This window comes from Mesoplodon bidens (genome assembly GCF_964165515.1).
Source record: "Mesoplodon bidens genome assembly, chromosome: 3".
Taxonomy (NCBI): Eukaryota; Metazoa; Chordata; class Mammalia; order Artiodactyla; family Ziphiidae; genus Mesoplodon; species Mesoplodon bidens.
In genome coordinates, this window is record NC_138178.1 from 148,923,515 (window position 1) to 148,942,094 (window position 18,580).

Below are 18,580 nucleotides of genomic sequence, written 5' to 3' on the forward strand. Positions count from 1 at the left end.
CAAGTGCGTCTCAATGACCCTTACCTGAAGCAGGCCCCCATCCACCTGCCACATTGGTATAAGATCCTCACGAACTTTGGGGAAACAAATGTATACTAGCATATTTTAGACATTTCTGCCTGGATGTCCTGCCATTTCCACAAACCCATATGTCAAAGCTTCATCACTTCCCCAAATTACCTCCTCCTCCTCTAGAATATTCCAGTTAAGCCTCCCTCATGTCTCCATTACTCAAGCTCAAGACTTTAAGAGTCACTGTTGCCACCTCCCTCTCTCTTGTACCCCACATCCTGTCTGTCCTCTGCCAGGTTCTGTGGATTTTTCTTTAATAAAGTCTTGCTTGTTTGTCCCATCCATTTTGTTCCTGCTGTCACCACTGTCCAGACTTCATGTCTTCTCCTTCCTGACTGGAAAAGGCTCCTCTTAGCCACAGGCTTCAGGCTCTCTCCCCTGAACACCTAATCCTCATGATTAACCATTCCAGAGATGTCTCCAGGATCATCCATGATTCACCATTGACTCTGCAGGCCAAACTCTAAGCAGCTCAGTCTAATGTTCCCAGCATCCTTATCCAGCTCTGTGCCCCTCCATCTCCCTACCCAAACACTCTGCTTCAGCCACGCTGGTCTATCTTCTGTCCTGGTGTGTGCATCCCACATTCAACATTTTGGGAGCAGCCACTGTGCTGGGTCTGGGATGCAAGTTGAATATGACACGGTCTCTGCCCTCAGAAGGCTCACAGTCCAGCTTGAAGAATGGACAAATAGACAAACTGTTATCATACTATGTGAGAGGTAGCCTATGCAGAGTTATGTACAAGGTAAGGTAGATTCCAGGAAGAGATGAGTGACTGGTGGGGGGATAGGGAGATTGCAGGGGAGAGAGAGAGAGAGATTGCTAACTGGGATCAAGTCCTGGCCCTGCCACTTGTTCACTGGGTGACCTCAGGAAAGTTAATTAACCCCTTTTCTCCGCAGAATCCTTATCTGTAGGATGGGGATGATCATGGCTTCTATCTCCTGGTATTTTTCAAGGATTAAAGAATTAATATAGATGAAACCTAACACTCCAGGCCCATACTATAAATCAACAAACTTTTGCCATTACTATTATTACCTCCGGCTGATTCCCACATACCCCTCCTTCCCTGGAGACCTCCGTCAATTCGATACACCCTCACTGAGGACCTGCTTGGCATCCTAGGGAAGCACCCCCTGACATACCAGTCCCCAGCCCCAGACCACTCCCTCCCCTGGATTCCTGCAGTGCTCACTGCCTACTCAGTGAAAACTGCTTGTGGTATCTCCTCCTGGGATATCAGCCTATGTTGCCAACTACATTGGTGACAGAGGAAATAAGGGAAAGGCAAAGGTGGATGAAACAGTCATTAAGCACATACCATGCGCCAACATTTTAATATATATTATCACATGTAGCTTTCCTAACCGTGTACATCCCCACTCCACATCTCAGGACAATGGACACTCCCAGCAGCAAGACAATGTTCTGGAAAAATTCTGGATAACAAGCTAACAAGGGGCAGGGCCACAATCTGACCTCAGGCTTCTCACTCCAAAGTCAGCGCACCTTCTTTGTGCAGCTCTTGCTAACCCACTTCCCTGACCCCCCACCAGGACTTGAAATAAGAGAAATTAAAGGCTGTGCACCAGGCACTTTGACCTCACAGTTCTGCTCCTAGGAAATAATAAAAGCATTATGCAAAGATATAGCTGCAGTATTGTTTTTAATAGTGAACAAATTTTAAACTGTCTAAACATCCAACAAGTGGAACAATGATTGAGCAAACTGGGGCATGGCCATATCATGGAACACCATATAGCCTTAAAATGTTGTCATAAAAATGTCCTTATTGACATGGAAGGATGGCCCTCATGGGTTGTTGAGTGGAGGGGATGGGTTAAAGTGGTAGGTATCACTTATTGGGGGAAGGGTATAGTAGACAGAGACAGTGAGAACCCTAAAATAGGATACAACAAAACAAAATGGAAATTACCTCCGAAGAGTAAGATTATGGGTGATTTTTATTTTTCCCTTTATGCTTATCTGTAATTTCTGATTTTTCTGCAATGAACGTATACTGTTTCTGAGTGGATAAGAAAGTAATTCAAGAGGGTGTGCACATAAGTATAAAACAAATTTATGATTACCAAAGGGGAAGGGGGGAGGGATAAATTAGGAGTATGGGATTAACAGATACACACTAGCACATATAAAATAGATAAACAACAAGGATTTACTGTATGGCATAGGAAACTATATTCACTATCTTGTAATAACCTACGATGGAAAACAATAGAAAAAAAGAACAATATATATATAACTGAGTCACTTTGCTGTACATCTGAAACTAACACAATACTGTAAATTAACTATCCTTCAATTAAGTAAATAAATAAAAGAGGGTGTGAGTTACAGCCCAGAAAAGGCAAACCTAGGTTTGGTGGTCAATGGGCAAGGTTCTTGAGAGAGCTAGAGGGTATGAGGGCACGAATGAGAAATTTCAGCCTCTCCCCAGCCCTGTCTCCTACCAGCCCTGCTGGGGCAACCTGCAACCTGTGTCCAAGAAGCGAGGACATTTAAATATTTAAACAGCCCCAGCTTTGCAGGAACAAATGCACTCAGTCTCCAGGGATCAATCCCATGCCACAGGCCCTGCTCCACAAATCAAGTTTCTGGGGCACGGAGCGTTTCCCACCCCTCCCCCGCCGCACCCCACGCAAGAACCTGCAAGATAATAGCGGCAACAACTGAGGGATGAGGCCGGCTTCCCTTCAGCCGCAAGGGCAGTCAGCCTGAAGGCCACGTTATTGGCTTTTACCACTGCAGCTCGAAGCTAAAAGCACGTGAGCCTTAGAGAATGGGGGACCTTAATGCCCTCAAAAATTTTTTTAATAAGACTGCAGTAGTCATCTGATTCTTCCTGGGCACTCAGGTATGGGGGAAACCGGAGTGATTTTTAAGGAGGTTGAGGTCAAGCAGAGTTTCTAGAACGCCTTGGGAGCAACTGTGCCTGCCCCATGCGCCAATCCAGGCTGCTCTCGGCCCCGCAGGGTGGTCTCCTGATATCCCACGGCCCAGCATCCTGTCTCTCGGGGAAAAGAGCCTCATTGTTAAGCTGAGAAGAAAGGAGCCCATGGCGTGGGGGAGACGGCTGATTGAGGAGGTCTAGAGACTCAAGAAAGGAGCTCCCCATCATGGACAAATGAGGAAAGTGGTGCCAGAGCCACTGAGGGGTGGAACCAAGACTACACCTCCAGACCCTGCTTCTTGCCCCATACATTCTCCCTGGGGTATACACCACCCAGAAGAGCAGGGAGGGACGCAGACCCTATTCTGACACTGCCCCAACTGGACAGAGTTACACCCCACCAGATTTCTAGAAGGGAGGAAACACTGTGAAGTCACAGGCCACACGATCGAAAATACACGTCTGTGGGATGAGGGTGGCAGAGGACAAAGTTCTTGCTGATACGGAGGCTGAGTTGAGAGGGATCACTCCTGACGTGGGAATACCTGACATGACTCAGAGGTGAGTCGAGTTCCCAGGAGGGCTTCCATCATGTCTCTTTGCCTTTTGTCACTAAGCTACCCTAATGACCCAGTTAGGGGTGGGAGGCAGAGTGATTTTAATAGATTTAAATTTAAAAGGCTCAAAATTATGTAAACTATTCCACTCCACTTCAGCTATAATTACTGCCTGACTCCAGCTTACCAACCTGACACCTGGAAGCCGCCTGTCAACAGTAGCCAGGGCTTCACCTCATAAATAAAAAATAAAAATAATGAGCAAGCGCTCATTCTTTCACAGTTAAAGCATGTTTTTCCTCAGCTCTTAGGACAGCCAAACTCCATACTGGTTTGGAGGAGGGCACATTTAGCCAGAGGTTTGTACAGAGATGTGCTGGGGTGTATCAGCTCTGGAGTTGGAGAAATGAGGATTCATATCCCTGCTTTAGCATTAACCAGCTGTGTGATCTCGGACAAGTCCCCTCACCCCTCTGAACCTGTTTCTTCTCCATAAAGTGAGGTCAATTGTCCCTGCCTCTCAAGGTTAGTGTGGGGATTTACAGAAATAATGTACATAAAATGCTTAGTTAGCACAGCGCTCTGCACACATAAGCACCCATTATCAGGGGTTATCACCGTAATCAGAAAAAGCTGGGAGCAAAAGACAAGTGTTGGCAAGGATGTGGGGAAGTTGGAGCCCTCGTGCACTGCTGGTGGGAATGCTAAATGATGCAGCCGCTATGGAGAGCAGTATGGAGGCTCCTCAAAGAATTAAATATAGAGCTACCATCTGATCCAGCAATCCCACATCTGGGTATTTATCCAAAAGAGTTGAAATCACGATCTCAAAGAGATATTAACACTCCTATGTTCATAGTAGCGTTATTCCCTCTAGCCAAGACGTGGAAACAATCTAAATGCCCATCAATGAATGAATGGATAAAGAAAATGTGGTATACACATACAGCGGAATATTAGTCATCCTTTAAAAGGAATATTGCATTATTCAATACGCAGTCACACAGATGAACCTCAAGAGCATTATGCTAAGTGAAATAAGCCAGTCCTAGAAAGACAAATACTGCATGAGTCCACCTATATGAGTTATCTAAAGTAGACAAATTCAAAGCATCAAAGACTGGAATGGTGGTTGCCAGGGGCTGGTGGGGAGGGAGTGATAGGAAATTGCTAACCAACCAGCATAAAGTTTCCATCAAGCAAGATGAGCAAGCTCTAGAGATCTTCTGTACAACAATGTACTCCTACTGAACAACATATATTGTGCACTTAAATATTTAAGAGGGTAGGTCTCAGGTTAAGTGTTCTTTCTACAATGTAATTAAATTTAATTTTTTTAAAAGAAAAAATTGGGAAAGGAAAAAAAAAAAACCTTCACAAATCACTTCCATTGTGCCCCGCAGAAGGGCAGATGGGTGCTTTGTTCCTCCCTAAATGGCTGAAGCTTAGAGACAAAATGTTCTCCCTCTCCCTGAGCATCACCCCATCACCACCATCTTCTTTCCTATGATGCTCCTTGAACAAAGAAAATAGAAAAGCGAGTCTCTCATCAGGAGTCTGCCCCAGTGATGCTAACAGAAAATCCAGGGCTGGGAACAGTTAGGAAGAGAAACTCTTGAAATTATTTTCAAAATATCTCAGTAGCCCAAACCCAAGGATTTCTTTCATACGTCTATCCCCAGTTATCATCTCACCTATAAAAGGGAGTTAAATACATTATTGGGATTTAAAGCCATTAAGTAAACTAAAGTCAAGTGCCGGGTTGCTGAATTTTATTTCGGACTACTGAGTTTTATATCAATGTTGAAAGAACAGGAAAGGAAAGATTCTAAAGAGAACAACTAAAACAGCAATGCAAGCTGGTGGCACTCTGCCTGGAGAATTCCTGGAGATTCCAGAACTTCCAGATGCAAAAAACAGGGAATAATAAAAGGGCTGATCAGTCAGAGGCCAGAAGCCTTCGAATTTGAATGCGGTAGACCAGTCATTCTCAAAAATCAGTATTCATAATTATCACCTGAGAAGCTCTCAAAAATGCAGATTCCTAAGCCTGCTCCCAGTGATTCTGACGTAGGAGCTCTGGTGTGAGGCCCAAGAATCCACATTTTAATAAACATCTTGGTTATCTCTGCACAGGTAGTCCAGGTCCACACTTTGACCAGCACCAACAGCCTTTCCTACAAAGTCACATGTAGGTGCTTTGCTGTAGGGAATGAACACTTTCCCTTTGGCAAGAGGTTGAAAGGGAAGAAACAGAACTTTAATCCTGAAGCTGGGTAAACTTTCAGGATAATTAATAGAGATTGGTTACTTGCTGGAAAATGAAGTATTCATCTACACACACACATGGATTGGGTAAAAAATAAATTATGTTCAGATGATTTTAATATTTCTCTGAGATGGAATAAATTCAAGGGCTGAGTGAAAGGTAACAAGCAAACTATCTATCACCTGAAGTTATCAGCTAAGATAATATTTCAACCACCCATCTTGAAAGGGAAGCTTGGACAGAGAACAGAGCAGGACAACTATATAGGAATACACACCAGGAATGGTTAAATACAATCACATCTGAAAAATAGCTACAACTACTCCATGGAAACCCGGAAAGAGGTGGTGGGGTCCAAGGTGGCCTAATATTTTCATAAATAACTCGAAAGATGGAGTGGGGATTATGCAAATCAATCCATAGACAATACAAAAATGGCAAGGATTGTGAATCTGTGGTGAATGAAATTTAACTACTGGGCAATGTCTTTAAATTTGCCTTTATTGAATCTTGCTTATTGAAGTCACATATTATTGTATCTCTTTATGGAGACTCAATAGGGCCAAATGCAGAGTGATTTATGGAAGCAGGAATAATCAAATGTAGAAGTAGAAAAGAGCACACACCTGGAGAGGCATTGGCCCGGGGGCCAGGACAGGCACTGGGTGGGAAGTGTTTGAGATGGTGCACAGTGCAATGGGGTGGTCAATTACTTCTATTCTCTACAGATGTGGGTGGTGTTAAAAGCCGATGTGTAAAATAAACAAGGAAATGTGTCTGTTACTTTTTGAACCACTTGGCCTGGGTGCTACTTCCAATGAAAGTGCTGAGCTTAAATTAAACCTGGAAGAGAATTCAGAGCTGGCCCTCGCAGAAATTATGAGATGCGTCCCCAGGTAAACCAAGAATACAAGGGGATGTTAAGAGGGCCTCCAGCATAGACGAAATCCTGAAGGTGCCTATTTGTTGGGAAAAGATGCACAAAAGCTAAGCAGGCCTGTAGGAGAGAAAAATTTCAGCTCGTATTAAGGAAAAAACAATCATTCAAAGCACAGTTGGAATCATGGAAGAAAGGGCAGCTTATGGTAACACCATCCCTGGGGACATTCAAGGAGTTGACGAGACACCTCTCTACTTAGGATGCATTAGAGATTATTAAAAGCATTCCTTGCTCAGCTGGGGGGGGTGGGAGGTGGGCCTTGTGACCTCTCCAAAGGTCATTCGTATCCCAAAGGATCACATGTCTGAAGGGCACCAGATAAAAATAAAGTCTATTAATCACTGAGCTGCCACACAATTTCCTAAGAGAGCCAGGATAGAGACAGGCGTTCCACGATGGACCTTGTCCCGCCGAGGGAGGGAAAAGCAGGCAGCGCCTGTGCAGGCAGAGCCAAGACATCAGCCCCTGAGACTTCCAGAAAGCTGCCACCAGGCCTGCAATCAGGCCTCCCAAGCTCCACAGGGTAAACAGGAGGAGGAAGAGAGCCCGTGGGGAGGGGAACAGGAAACAGCAAATGGCACCGAGAGCCCTAAACAAAGCCGCAGGAGCTCAGGGGCGAGGGGGTGAGCCAGGCCAGACAGGGACACCCACAAGGGCGCTTCATGGATTTAATACTAAGGAGGCAAAGGCAGGGAAGACAGGAACTGAGGGGAGGGTGGAGAAGGGAGCACGGGTGTGTCTGGGATTATTTCCGGCTGAGAACCCAATGGAAGCTGGAGAGAGAGCGTGAAAGGTAATCCCACTGTCTGCGGTAGCAGAAAATCTCCTAAGAAAATACAGCTTTTTGAAAGAGGAATGGAGTGGCAATGCCCCAGTTCCAAAGCAGCTCTTGGCCTTCTTGATAGCTGGGCTGCTCTGGCCAGACACAGCTAGAAAGCCTGCCCCCTGGGGGTCTGAAGGACCCTTCCCAGCCCAGAATCAGTCTCCTGAGGGCTAGCATGCTTGGGCTTTTATACATCAGAACAAAACTGAACCCCAGCCAGGAAGCAAGACCCAGGCGGAAGCAGGCACCTCCTGGTATGGCCGAGAGACACCAGACCCACGCCCTGCTCCCTCCTCATCCTGAACCGGCCTCGGCTTGGGATGGAGATGTTACCTGCAGGAGTCGTCTCAGGAATGTCATCTGCAGGGTGTATTAAGCAGCCAAGTGGGGGTCATGGAGTTTGAGTTCTTCTAGCAAAATGTTCTCCAACCAGCTGTCACCCCACCGGGCACAGAACAACTTTTTGAAATCAAAAGAGGCCAGTGAAGAGGGAGGAAAAGGGCACCACCCCCGATGTACTCCCTGTGCCCCATCGTCCCCTGGGTCTCTCCCACTTTCACAGAGACTGCAGACACTGGCAAGACGGGCAGGAGGCCCGAGGAACCACTGTGCCCGGGGCCCTGCCTCCGCGGTCCCGCTGCCATCCTCACTGCAGCCCCTTCTCGCCCACGGCGGAGCTCTGTTTCCTCAGAGAGGAGAAGGTGGGAAGGGAAAATGGTCAGGGAGAGAGGTTTCGAGGGCTGCCCTTGCCATGGAGCGAGCAGATGGCACCCGATATGGTGAGAAGGTAACTAGGGAAAGGATTTTTTTTTTTTTTTTTGGCTGCACCACACGGCATGTGGGATCTTAGTTCCCCGACCAGGGATTGAACCCAGGCCCCCTGCCATGGAAGCGTGGAGTCTTAACCACTGGACCACCAGGGAAGTCCCTAAGGCAAGGCTTTTAAATTCACCCCCCAGGGGCTTCCCTGGTGGCGCAGTGGCGCAGTGGTCGAGAGTCCGCCTGCCGATGCAAGGGATGCGGGTTCGTGCCCCGGTCCGGGAAGATCCCACATGCCGCAGAGCGGCTGGGCCCGTGAGCCATGGCCACTGAGCCTGCGCGTCCGCAGCCTTTGCTCCGCGGCGGGAGAGGCCACAGCGGTGAGAGGCCCGCGTACCGCAAAAAAAAAAAAAAAAAAAAAAAATCCACCCCCCAGTGCTCTGATAGGTGAGAAAGACAAAGGCTCTCTCAAGCCGACAGCAATCCCTCGGAAAGCTGCAGGTCTCTGGAGGTCCACCCGCTGCCACCGCCCCCGCTGCTCGGCCCCTCGGCCCCTCCCCAGCTCTGTCTGCAGACCCTAAGCCGGGCAGTCGCTTGTCCAAAGATGTTTCAGAAGCAAGCAAGAGAAGCTGGAGATGGATCGAGGGCCATTTATTAAACTAAGTCATGGTCAGAGAAGATTCATAACCTGCCCCACCTAGGACAGGAGAGCGAGAAAGAGAAAGAAAGTTAAAGGGAAACAAATGAAAAGCCACAGGAGCCAAGTACCTTTGTCGGAGGATTTTGAGTTATGCTTTTGTTTGAATTCTCTGAAACAGAGAAAGGAATAGAGGATGAACCTTAAGGAGACAGAGAGTGAAAGAGAGAGCCGGAGGAAAGCCACGAAGGAGGGCGCTGCAGGGAAAGGAGCGTGGGGCGGGGAGGCCTCCGGGCTTGCTTCTGCTTCCTGCAAGCAACACCAGGGCCTGGAGCAGCAACCAGAGGAGGTCAGGGGGTGACTGCGGTGAGGCCCGAGAGCAAGAGCCAACGAGCCTGAGGCTGGGGCGGCACAGGAAGCGTGGGGCGGGGGCAGGAAGGCGGCGTCTGCCATACTCACTGTCACAGACGTAAGGTTTGTCGTGGTCTTCCTGAGAGGCGGCGTCGTGCCTCCTTCTGCCACCTGTAGAGCCGCGGGCCTGGGGAGACACGGGAATATGGGGATGCTTGTCATGCTGACGGTCACTACGGTTCCTGAGCACATTATCTGTGAGGCCCTGAGCGCTTCACCCATATCTCCTCATTCAACTTTTTCCTATAGCTTTTTTTTTTTTTTTTTTTTTTGCGGTACGCGGGCCTCTCACCGCTGTGGCCTCTCCCGCCGCGGAGCAAGGCTCCGGACGCGCAGGCCCAGCGGCCACGGCTCATGGGCCCAGCCGCTCTGCGGCACGTGGGATCCTCCCAGACCGGGGCACAAACCCGTGTCCCCTGCATTGGCAGGCGGACTCCCAACCACTGTGCCACCGGGGAAACCCCTCATTCAACTTTATACTACATTTGTAGTCTCTCATATACCAACCCCATTTTACAGGCCAGGAAACTGAGGCCCAGAGACGCTAGGTAACTTGCCCAAATAACTCAGCTACTCACCCGTATCACTTCATTAAATCCTCACAACTCCAAGAAGCAGGTGCTACTATTATCTCCATTTTACAGATTTAGGAGACTGAGGCAACAGAGGGGTTAAGTAGCTTCCCCAAGGTCACTTGCTCACTAAGTGCAGAGCCAGGAGGCAAACTCAGGACAGTCTGACTGCAAAGCCTTGAGCAGTCAGAATTCCCATCCTCTACTGTTGCCCCTAGGATCTCTTCCTCCAACTCCTTAGCCTTCCAGCTTCGCTGACACCACATGTGGGTGCCAACCCAGCTCCCCTCAGCTGCCCAGACAGTGGGCGAATTAGAGCAAGTAGCGTAACTGCAGCTATCACCCCAGACTCCTGTGTTCACACTCCCCTCCAGCTCCAGTCTCTCAAGAGGCCGTGGTGGCGCAGTGGTTAAGAATCCGCCTGCCAACGCGGGGGACACGGTTCGAGCACTGGTCCGGGAAGATCCCACATGCCTCGGAGCAGCTAAGCCTGTGCACCACAACTACTGAGCCTGTGCTCTAGAGCCCGTGAGCCACAACTACTGAGCTCCAGTGCCTAGAGCCCATGCTCCGCAATAAGAAAAGCCACCGCAGTGAGAAGCCCGCGCACCGCAACAAAGAGTAGCCCCTGCTCACCGCAACTAGAGAAAGCCCACGTGCAGCAACAAACACCCAACACAGCCCAAAATAAAATAAATTAATTAAAAAAAAAGATGAGATAGACCAGAAAATGCTTAAAAAAAAAAAAAAAGAGGCAGCCAGGCCCAGCATCGGGGCGTGAGCTCCCCTCCCCGCTGCTCGGCCTACTCCATGGGGCAGGCTTCCGCTGAGGCCCCCCTGTGTGGTCTGCCTCGGGGCTCCAGCCAGTGGCAAGAGCCCTTGACACCTCACACTCTCCTGGGGCTGGACTCTTGAGACCCCCTCCCTGTGTGCATCTCCAGAGAGGCCAGCATCATCCGGGGTGAGGGTGGGATGGGCTCTACCTCCAAGGATAGACAAGAGCAGCCAGAGAGGGAGCTGGCGGCTGGGCAGCCCCAGGACAGTGGCTACAAGAACACGGCAAGGTTTATTTTTAGACCTTTGGAAGTCCCACACCGGTCACATGGGTAGCACCCTAGCCTCCTCCAGGTCATTCTCTGGTAATGAGTAGCAGTAAACTCCCAACCAAGGAAAGGGCCTGCTGGGGTCTTTGGGGACAGAGAAGAAGGTGCAGCAGATGAGAAATAAAACATGGCAACACCTGGTGTGCAGGGAAAATGGGGCAGTCCCAGGGGCCTGGTCTGGAAAAGTGACCCCCGGGGAGACTTCATGGTCAAAAGGCCTTGAGTTGCTCACACACACACACACACACACACACACACACACACACACACAGAGTTTCCCTGGGGATGTCACAGTGGAAAGGTCTGTACCCCAGCCCTACGGGGCTCACACTGTCCCCAAACACACACCCTTCACAATCAACACCACCTGCCAAGCTACCAAGGCCACCACCTCCTCGGCTGTCTCTTTCCAAAACAAATTACAAAGTTCCACCTCCCTCCTTCCCTCCCCTCCAAGGCGCTTCCCCTCCTAGCCTCCCCGCCCCCACCCCTGCACACGCACCAGCCCGCAGTCCCCTCCCCTCGCCCTCATTACTCAGAGTTGACCCCAAGAGGGAGCTGGGCGGCACTGGCAGTCACCCCGAGGCACTGACAGGCCTCCCCGCCTGCCCACGTTGAGGGTGGTCACCCTCAGCTGCCCGCGCCCCCCCACCACCCCCCCTTGGAGAAGCCGGGGACAGCTTGACGTGTGCCGCCCGCAGCCCTGTCACAGGCGCCTGGGAGCAGGTGAAAGCAAGTCAAGCAGAATGACAGAGGCAACAGCAGACTCAGGGAGGGGGTTCTGGAGACTAAAAATACCACCCAGGAGAAGAGGAGGAGAGCTGGAGCTGGGAGCAGCCAGCAGGAAGCGGGGGCCCTGCCGAGAGCCAGGGTTTAATCGCACTCTGCGGGGCTGCCGGCAGGGTGGCTGCTGCTCCCGCTCTCTCCCTGCACCTCAGTTTCCCCAACTGCAAAATGGGGATCATGGCTATAGGGCATTGAGGGGACAGGCAAGGGACGCCTCTTGTGGCTGGAGCACGCTTCTAGTCTCCTGGAATGTTTCAAGCTTGGAAACTCGGAATCCTACTTGTCTTGCTCAAATGTCACCTCCTCAGAGAAGCCCTCCTGACCAATGCATGTTCACTCATCCCCTCCATCGGTCTCTTACCCCTACCCTGCACATTGCATTGTCTGACGTTATATTATGTGTGTGTTGGTGTACTTGTTGGTTTTCCATCTCCCCAACACAAGGGTGGAAAACGTCTATTTGGGTGACCATTATACTTGGAACCTGGCACAGGGCCAGTCACCTAAGCAGCACTTAATAAATGTTTGCTGCATAAATGAATCAATCCACCAGTCAACTGGTCAGTGAGTTAATCATCTTTGGTTCTTCTTCTTCATTCTCTGTATCCAAGTGCTATTGTGTCTTCCTTCAAAAGCCATCTTAGGCTTTGCATTTCCCTTCTGTTCCACATCTTAATCCAGGAGCTCATCAATTAACCCCTGAACTGCACAAAGAACCCGCCAGCTGGGGTTCTACCTCTGCGTTGCCCTACCCAACCCATCCTGCATGAGTCTCAGACCAACTAGGCAAAAGGAGTGAAGGATGGGAGCCCATGGTCATCCATTCATTCACTGCCATCCAAAGCCCACTGACATATCCACTGACGACCTAGTGCCAGTCCTACCAGGATCACCTCATGCTGATGCTACGTCCAAGTCTTTGTTTTGATTGATCCCGGTCATGGATCAGCCTCTACTCTGCCCATCCACATCTGGTCCATGCTTTAGCCTTGCTAACATGCCACACCTCCAAGAATCTTCCTCTTGCCACACTTTAAAGCATCAGCTTTAAAGTCAGACAGACATAGGTTTAAACACTAGCATGTGTTTTTGGACAAGTTACTTCTCTAAGCGTTAGTTTTCTCAGCTGTAAAATGGGCACAGCAACATCTTTACTGCAGAGTTGTAGTGCTAAAAAGGGGGTGTGAAACCACAGGGGACAGAGCTAGGTCTACAGGAAGTACTCAGTAAATTATTTCCCCTCCTTGCCCAGTTGATTGCTCTTTCCTCTGAACTCTTATTGCATTTGGTAAGTGCACGGTCAGAAGCCTGCTGCTTTCTAATTGTATCATGACTATTAGCATTTTCTCCTCAATTTAATTCCAAGGTCCTTGAGGGAAAAGATGGCACTTCATACTTTATTATGAACCCGTGACTTTTAGCACTATGCTGGGCACACAGCATCCAAAGCTCTTTCACATATATTAGCTCAGTTAATTCCTACAATACCATCTGAGTTTAATCAAGTAATATTATTCCCACTTGGCACTTGATGAAACAGGTTCTGAGGGGGTTCATGATTTGCCCATAGTCACAGGGCCAGTAGAAGGCGGAGGCCCAGGTTTCCAGAATCTGTTACAGAAAACTTTGAAGCTGATGTCCAAAAGAAACCATCCTCCCTCTCTGAGAACTACTCACCCGACTCCACTCCTCCCCATTCCACCTCCCCATTCACACACTGGTGGGCCATGGCTGCCATGACTGCACCACACAGCCCTGCCCTACTGGCCACCATTGATTGGCTGGCTCAGGAATAGACATGTGACCCAAGCTGGGCCAATCAGATTCTACCCCCAAGGTACTCTGAATTGGGAAACAGTGACTCTAGTTAGTACAGGTCACTTGGGAGACCTATAAATTCAGGAACTATGGGGCCACGTGCACAGAGAAGCAGGAGAGGCAATCCTGCAAGAGAAGAATAAAGGAAGGAGAAGTAGAGGCCAGAGCTGCCTGGGTTCCTTACTCTTTCCCAATCCTAAATCCCCGCCACCTTCTCGTCCTTCCTGAATCTTCAAAAATTGTTCAAATATGGGACAATGGCTCAGCAGCTTTTCAAATACTTCCCACTTTTGCTCAAGCTGTTGAGTTTCCTACAACTAAAACACTCTCAACTAGGACAGACTCAGTCCCAAGCTAGTTGCTCTGTATCTGTTGTTCTCAAATAGTGGTCAAGGGATCCTTGGAGGTCCCTGAGACCCTTTCAGGGAGTCTCCAGTGTCAAAACTATTTTTGTAAGAGTACTAAAATGTCATTTGAAAGTTTTCACTCTCATTCTCTCACAAGTGCACAGCGGAGTTTTCTAGAGGCTACACGACACAATGATGTCATCACTCTGTGTGCTCGTGTATTCTTAAATTTAACATTTTTCCTGTTTTGATTTCTAATATGGGAAGTATCACTAGTTATAACCCACCAGAACAATAGCTTTTGGGGCTCTCAGTAATTTGTAAGTAAAGAATCCCTGAGACCAAAAAAAAATGGAGAACCACTGCTCTACCCTCTTGCCATTTAAAGTGAGGTGCTCAGACCAGCGGCACTGGCCTCACCTGGGATCTTGTTAACCAAGCAAGATATCAGTCCCCACCCACCAAACCTACTGCCTCAGAATTTGCACTTGAACAAGATCACCAGGGGCTTTATATGCACATTAAAGTTTGAAAGTACTGGACTACACCACAGTGCATCATAAACACCTACTGACTGATAATACTCACATGGATGACTCACAGGAATTTCATGAACTTTAAAGAGCTTTGATTTGTTGGGCTAAAGTTACCACAGATACAATTATTCATTGTTGGGTCTCAATTTCTCTCACCGCTCAGGGAATCTCCATTGTCAAGGTTCTGAGATTTGTTCCCTTTGCCTGCACACTCCTAATAATATCTAGCCTTTATTAAGCACTCAAAATTGGTTGTGTATTATTACCCCAATTTTAATGATGAAGAAACGGAGACCCAGCATACTTATTCAATTTGGTCAGGGTCACAGAGGTTACCTAAACCACCCAAAGTCTAGTAAGTGGTAGAGCTGGGATTTGAACTCACGGTTCAAACAAAGCAGAGACTGTTCTTGTCATTACTACCTTAGCCCTGACTTCCTCAATGAGCACACAGAGCACCTGGGAGTCCTGTTAAACTGCAGACTCTAATTCAGCCCACCTAGGGTGGAGTCTCGGGCGGGCGGGGGTGGGGGGGTCTGCATTTCTAACAAGCTCCCAGGTGACACTGCTGCTGCGGCCCAAGGGCCGCATACTGAGATGTACAGCCTCAGACTTCCTCTCAGTCCCGACAACAGAAACGGAGTGACTGTCCTCCAGGAGCCAGTGGCAGCTTGAATACACCTTAAAGGGTAGCTTCACTGAGCCTGTGGGTTAAGCAGCTCCATACCTTATTCCAGCACAGGTAGGCTCACCTGTACTTTCCAGGTCCTTCCATGGCTTCCACCATGGATGTCTACAACGTCACTGCACAATGTAGAGCCATTTGACTGCCCCTTAGCCAGCCTTTGGTGGGCCCAGAGCTAGTCTAGGCCCCATCCAGGCCCCTCCCTGTGTTCAGGCCTTTTCTCAGCTCCCATAAATCTGAACTACGACTTTCTGTTCTTTTCCCATCCTTCAATCATTCATTCAACAAAATGGTCAGTGGTCACATGCTAGGCACTGGGCCATATGTGACCCAGTAGAAAAAGCACAGACCTGTGTTCAAGTCCTAGCTTCTTCCTTGCTAGGTTGGATGTCCTTGAGCAAGTTCCTTAACCTCTGTAGGAGTAATAATACCCACATATGGGAATGAAAGAAGCAGTGCTGTCCAAGAGAAATATAATGGGGGTCACATGTCATTTAAAATTTTCCAGTAGCCACAGTTTTAAAAAAGAGTAAAAACAGAAACAGATGCAATTAATTTTAGTAATACATTTTATTTAATCCAATCTATCCAAAGTATTACCATTTCAATATGTAATCAATATAAAAATATTAATGAAGTGTTCATCATTCTTTTCCTACTATATCTTTGAAATATGGTGAATATTTTACACCTACGCCACATTTCAATTTGAATTAGCAACAAGTCAAGTGCTTGGTAGCCACCCACATGTGGCCAGTGGCTGCTGTAAAGGACAGTGCAGAAATAGAGAATGCAGGATAAAGGACCTATCGTCACTATTGATATTGTGTTTATGATATCGCTATCGACCTATCGTGTTTATGATGCACTGTGGTGTAGTCCAGTAACGTAGCTCTTATTGTGAAGAGCTCATCACACTGCCTGAGGTATAGGAAGTATACAGTAAGTACAAATGGCTGTTGCTGCTGCTTCTGCTGGTGTTCTTACAGAGAAAACACCCAATTCGTATTTGCCAACTACAAGTGCAATGCCTAGATTTCAGTTGGGAGTGGAGAAGATGTAAAGACGACCATTCTCCATCATCTACTCGAGTAAGTTTGGTTTGGGCTGAGACAAGGGTTGGAAGTGGGCCTGGAGGTACACAGCAATTGGAGTTCACAAAAGGCCCAGAAACTCCACATTCTAAAGCCTCCTTTAACGATGGAATAAGATATCCATTATTGTGTAACCCCCAAAGAAGGCATGGGTCCAGGCAAGTTCAGCAGGGGCCACTAAGATGATTAGGTGAAAAGGTGATGGGGCACTTTCTAAGGAGAGATCTGGCTGACAACACGCAAATCCACTGATCAATTTTACCACCACTGAAAGCAGAACAAGTGGACAGCATACACCTCCAGTTGTGAAGCAATAAGAAGCACACATCACACCTAAGAAAGAGTCTAGCCCCACCAAAAAATAGTTACACGCACGCACAAATATCCCGAATCTAATCAAGTCTCTCGTCAGACCACCAGTTTTCAGGAGATAAAGAGGATTGAGGGACACATTAAAGACCACCCGTCTGCCGAATCTAGAACATGAGAAATTCCACCAGACCAACCACCCAAGTTCTTCAACAAATAAATGGCATGGAGAAAAAAATACATACGTATGTGGTAGGGAGTAGCAAGGAAGAAGTATGTTATAGAATACAAGAGACCTAAGTTTCTAACAAACCAACTATAAAAAGGCATTTTTGAGAAAATCAGGGGGAAAAGATCAGGGACTGAATAGTAGATGTTAGAATAGTTATTTTTATTGGGTATGATCATGATACCTGTTAGAGATATACAGTGAGGTATGTACGGGTTAAATGACAAAATGTCTAGGGGCTTGCATTCAAATATTCCGCACACACACACACACCCCACACACATACAAACCAACCAAAAGTGAGAGTAAAGAAAAGATTAAACAAGAGGGTCAAAACATTGATCATGGCTGAAGCTGAGTTGTGACTCTATAAGGTGTGCAGCATCAGAGGACCGCCCTGTCCAGACTGAGAAATTCCAGCTCCTGTCCAAGTCAGAGCATCTTAGCTCAGCATGGGCACTGCTAGGCCGCTTGCACCAGTCACCTAGGAACTTGCTTATAATACAGCTCTCCAGGCCCTACCCCAGACTTCCTAAATCAGACCTCCCGGGAGTGGGTCCTGCAAATTCGCATGTCGATAGGCTCTCGTGGTGTTTCTGATGTGTACTCAGACACAAGAACCACGGGAATAGAGAGGCTTGCCATAATTATCACTGGACCCAAGCTCAGAGGGCATCCAGGACTAGCCCCTCGTCCACAGGAGGGGTAAGCATCCCGCCTAGAGCCTGAAGGAGCCAGACAGGCCTCAGAGAGTTAATTCTCCAGATGGAAAGCAGCAGTTCATCCTCGCAGGTCCCGCTGCATCTGGCTATTGTCAGATACTCCTGCAGACCCCTGAAGGTAATCACAGAAAACCCCTTTGGGCTTGAACATGAGGGCTCTGGAGGACCACCCCGAATGCCAGAGAGCACCACTCAGGGGCTCCCTCCCCTTAAGAGTCACCCTCATATTTTTATTCCTTCCACCATGATTTCCCCTCTGCCATTCCCCAGGCTTCTGGCCTTTTCTTGTCACATTCCAGGCCCACACGCCTCTAAAGCCCCTGCCACACTGGCTTGGGAACCATCAGCTGCGGCCCCCATGCTTTCCCAGTTTGCTCCCACTCTCTGCCTAGTGAAACGTACCCCAAAGCAGGTGTCCTGACCCTGTCATTCTGGGGCAGCCCCAGGGACAGGACACTTTCTGCCTTATTCTATGACTGAAGAATGGGGACAGCAGTCACATTCCCCTCATCCTCCACCCTCACCCACACCTCAACCTCCACCTTCCCCAGAGCCCCACCAGCCCCTCGGGGCACCGTCTGCCTCTTCTCTCCCTCTTGCCAGCTCTAAACTCTTGCAGGCTATCACTTGAGAACCAGAACTCTTCTGGAGGTTTCCTCTCTGGGTGTCCTGCAAGGAAGACCATGGATACACCCTCTATCTAGCTGCAGTGGGACTTTGAATCTAGGCACCAGTTGTTTGCCAGGCCCCAGCCTCCCTGATCTCTTTCCTCCCTCACGGCTTACCCGTCCTCTGGTCCGATTCTTCCGCTTGGGAATATCTTCTTCTAAATCCTCTTCTTCATTTCCTTCTTCTACATTTTCATCATTTTCCAAAACCCTCTGAAATGACAAGGAAATAGAAGCGTTCAGAAATAAAATGCAAAGGAGAAAACCATCAGAGGGTAATTTGGAGGGTGTTCTGTTTTGGTGTTGTTTTTTAACACAGTGAAGAT

General features: G+C 48.4%; 1 protein-coding gene across 3 annotated transcripts in view; it reads right to left on the bottom strand.

The window, feature by feature from the left end:
- The window catches only part of DPF3 (double PHD fingers 3), a gene marked incomplete at both ends in the record, with an annotated part of 257,662 nt that overhangs the window by 91,605 nt on the left and 147,477 nt on the right, over positions 1-18,580 (bottom strand). For all 3 annotated transcript variants that reach the window (XM_081229806.1, XM_081229808.1, XM_081229807.1), the window contains 2 exons: positions 9,434-9,512; positions 18,372-18,467. In XM_081229806.1, coding sequence (XP_081085932.1) covers positions 9,434-9,512; positions 18,372-18,467 — 175 coding nt within the window. The remainder of the gene's footprint in view (positions 1-9,433; positions 9,513-18,371; positions 18,468-18,580) is intronic.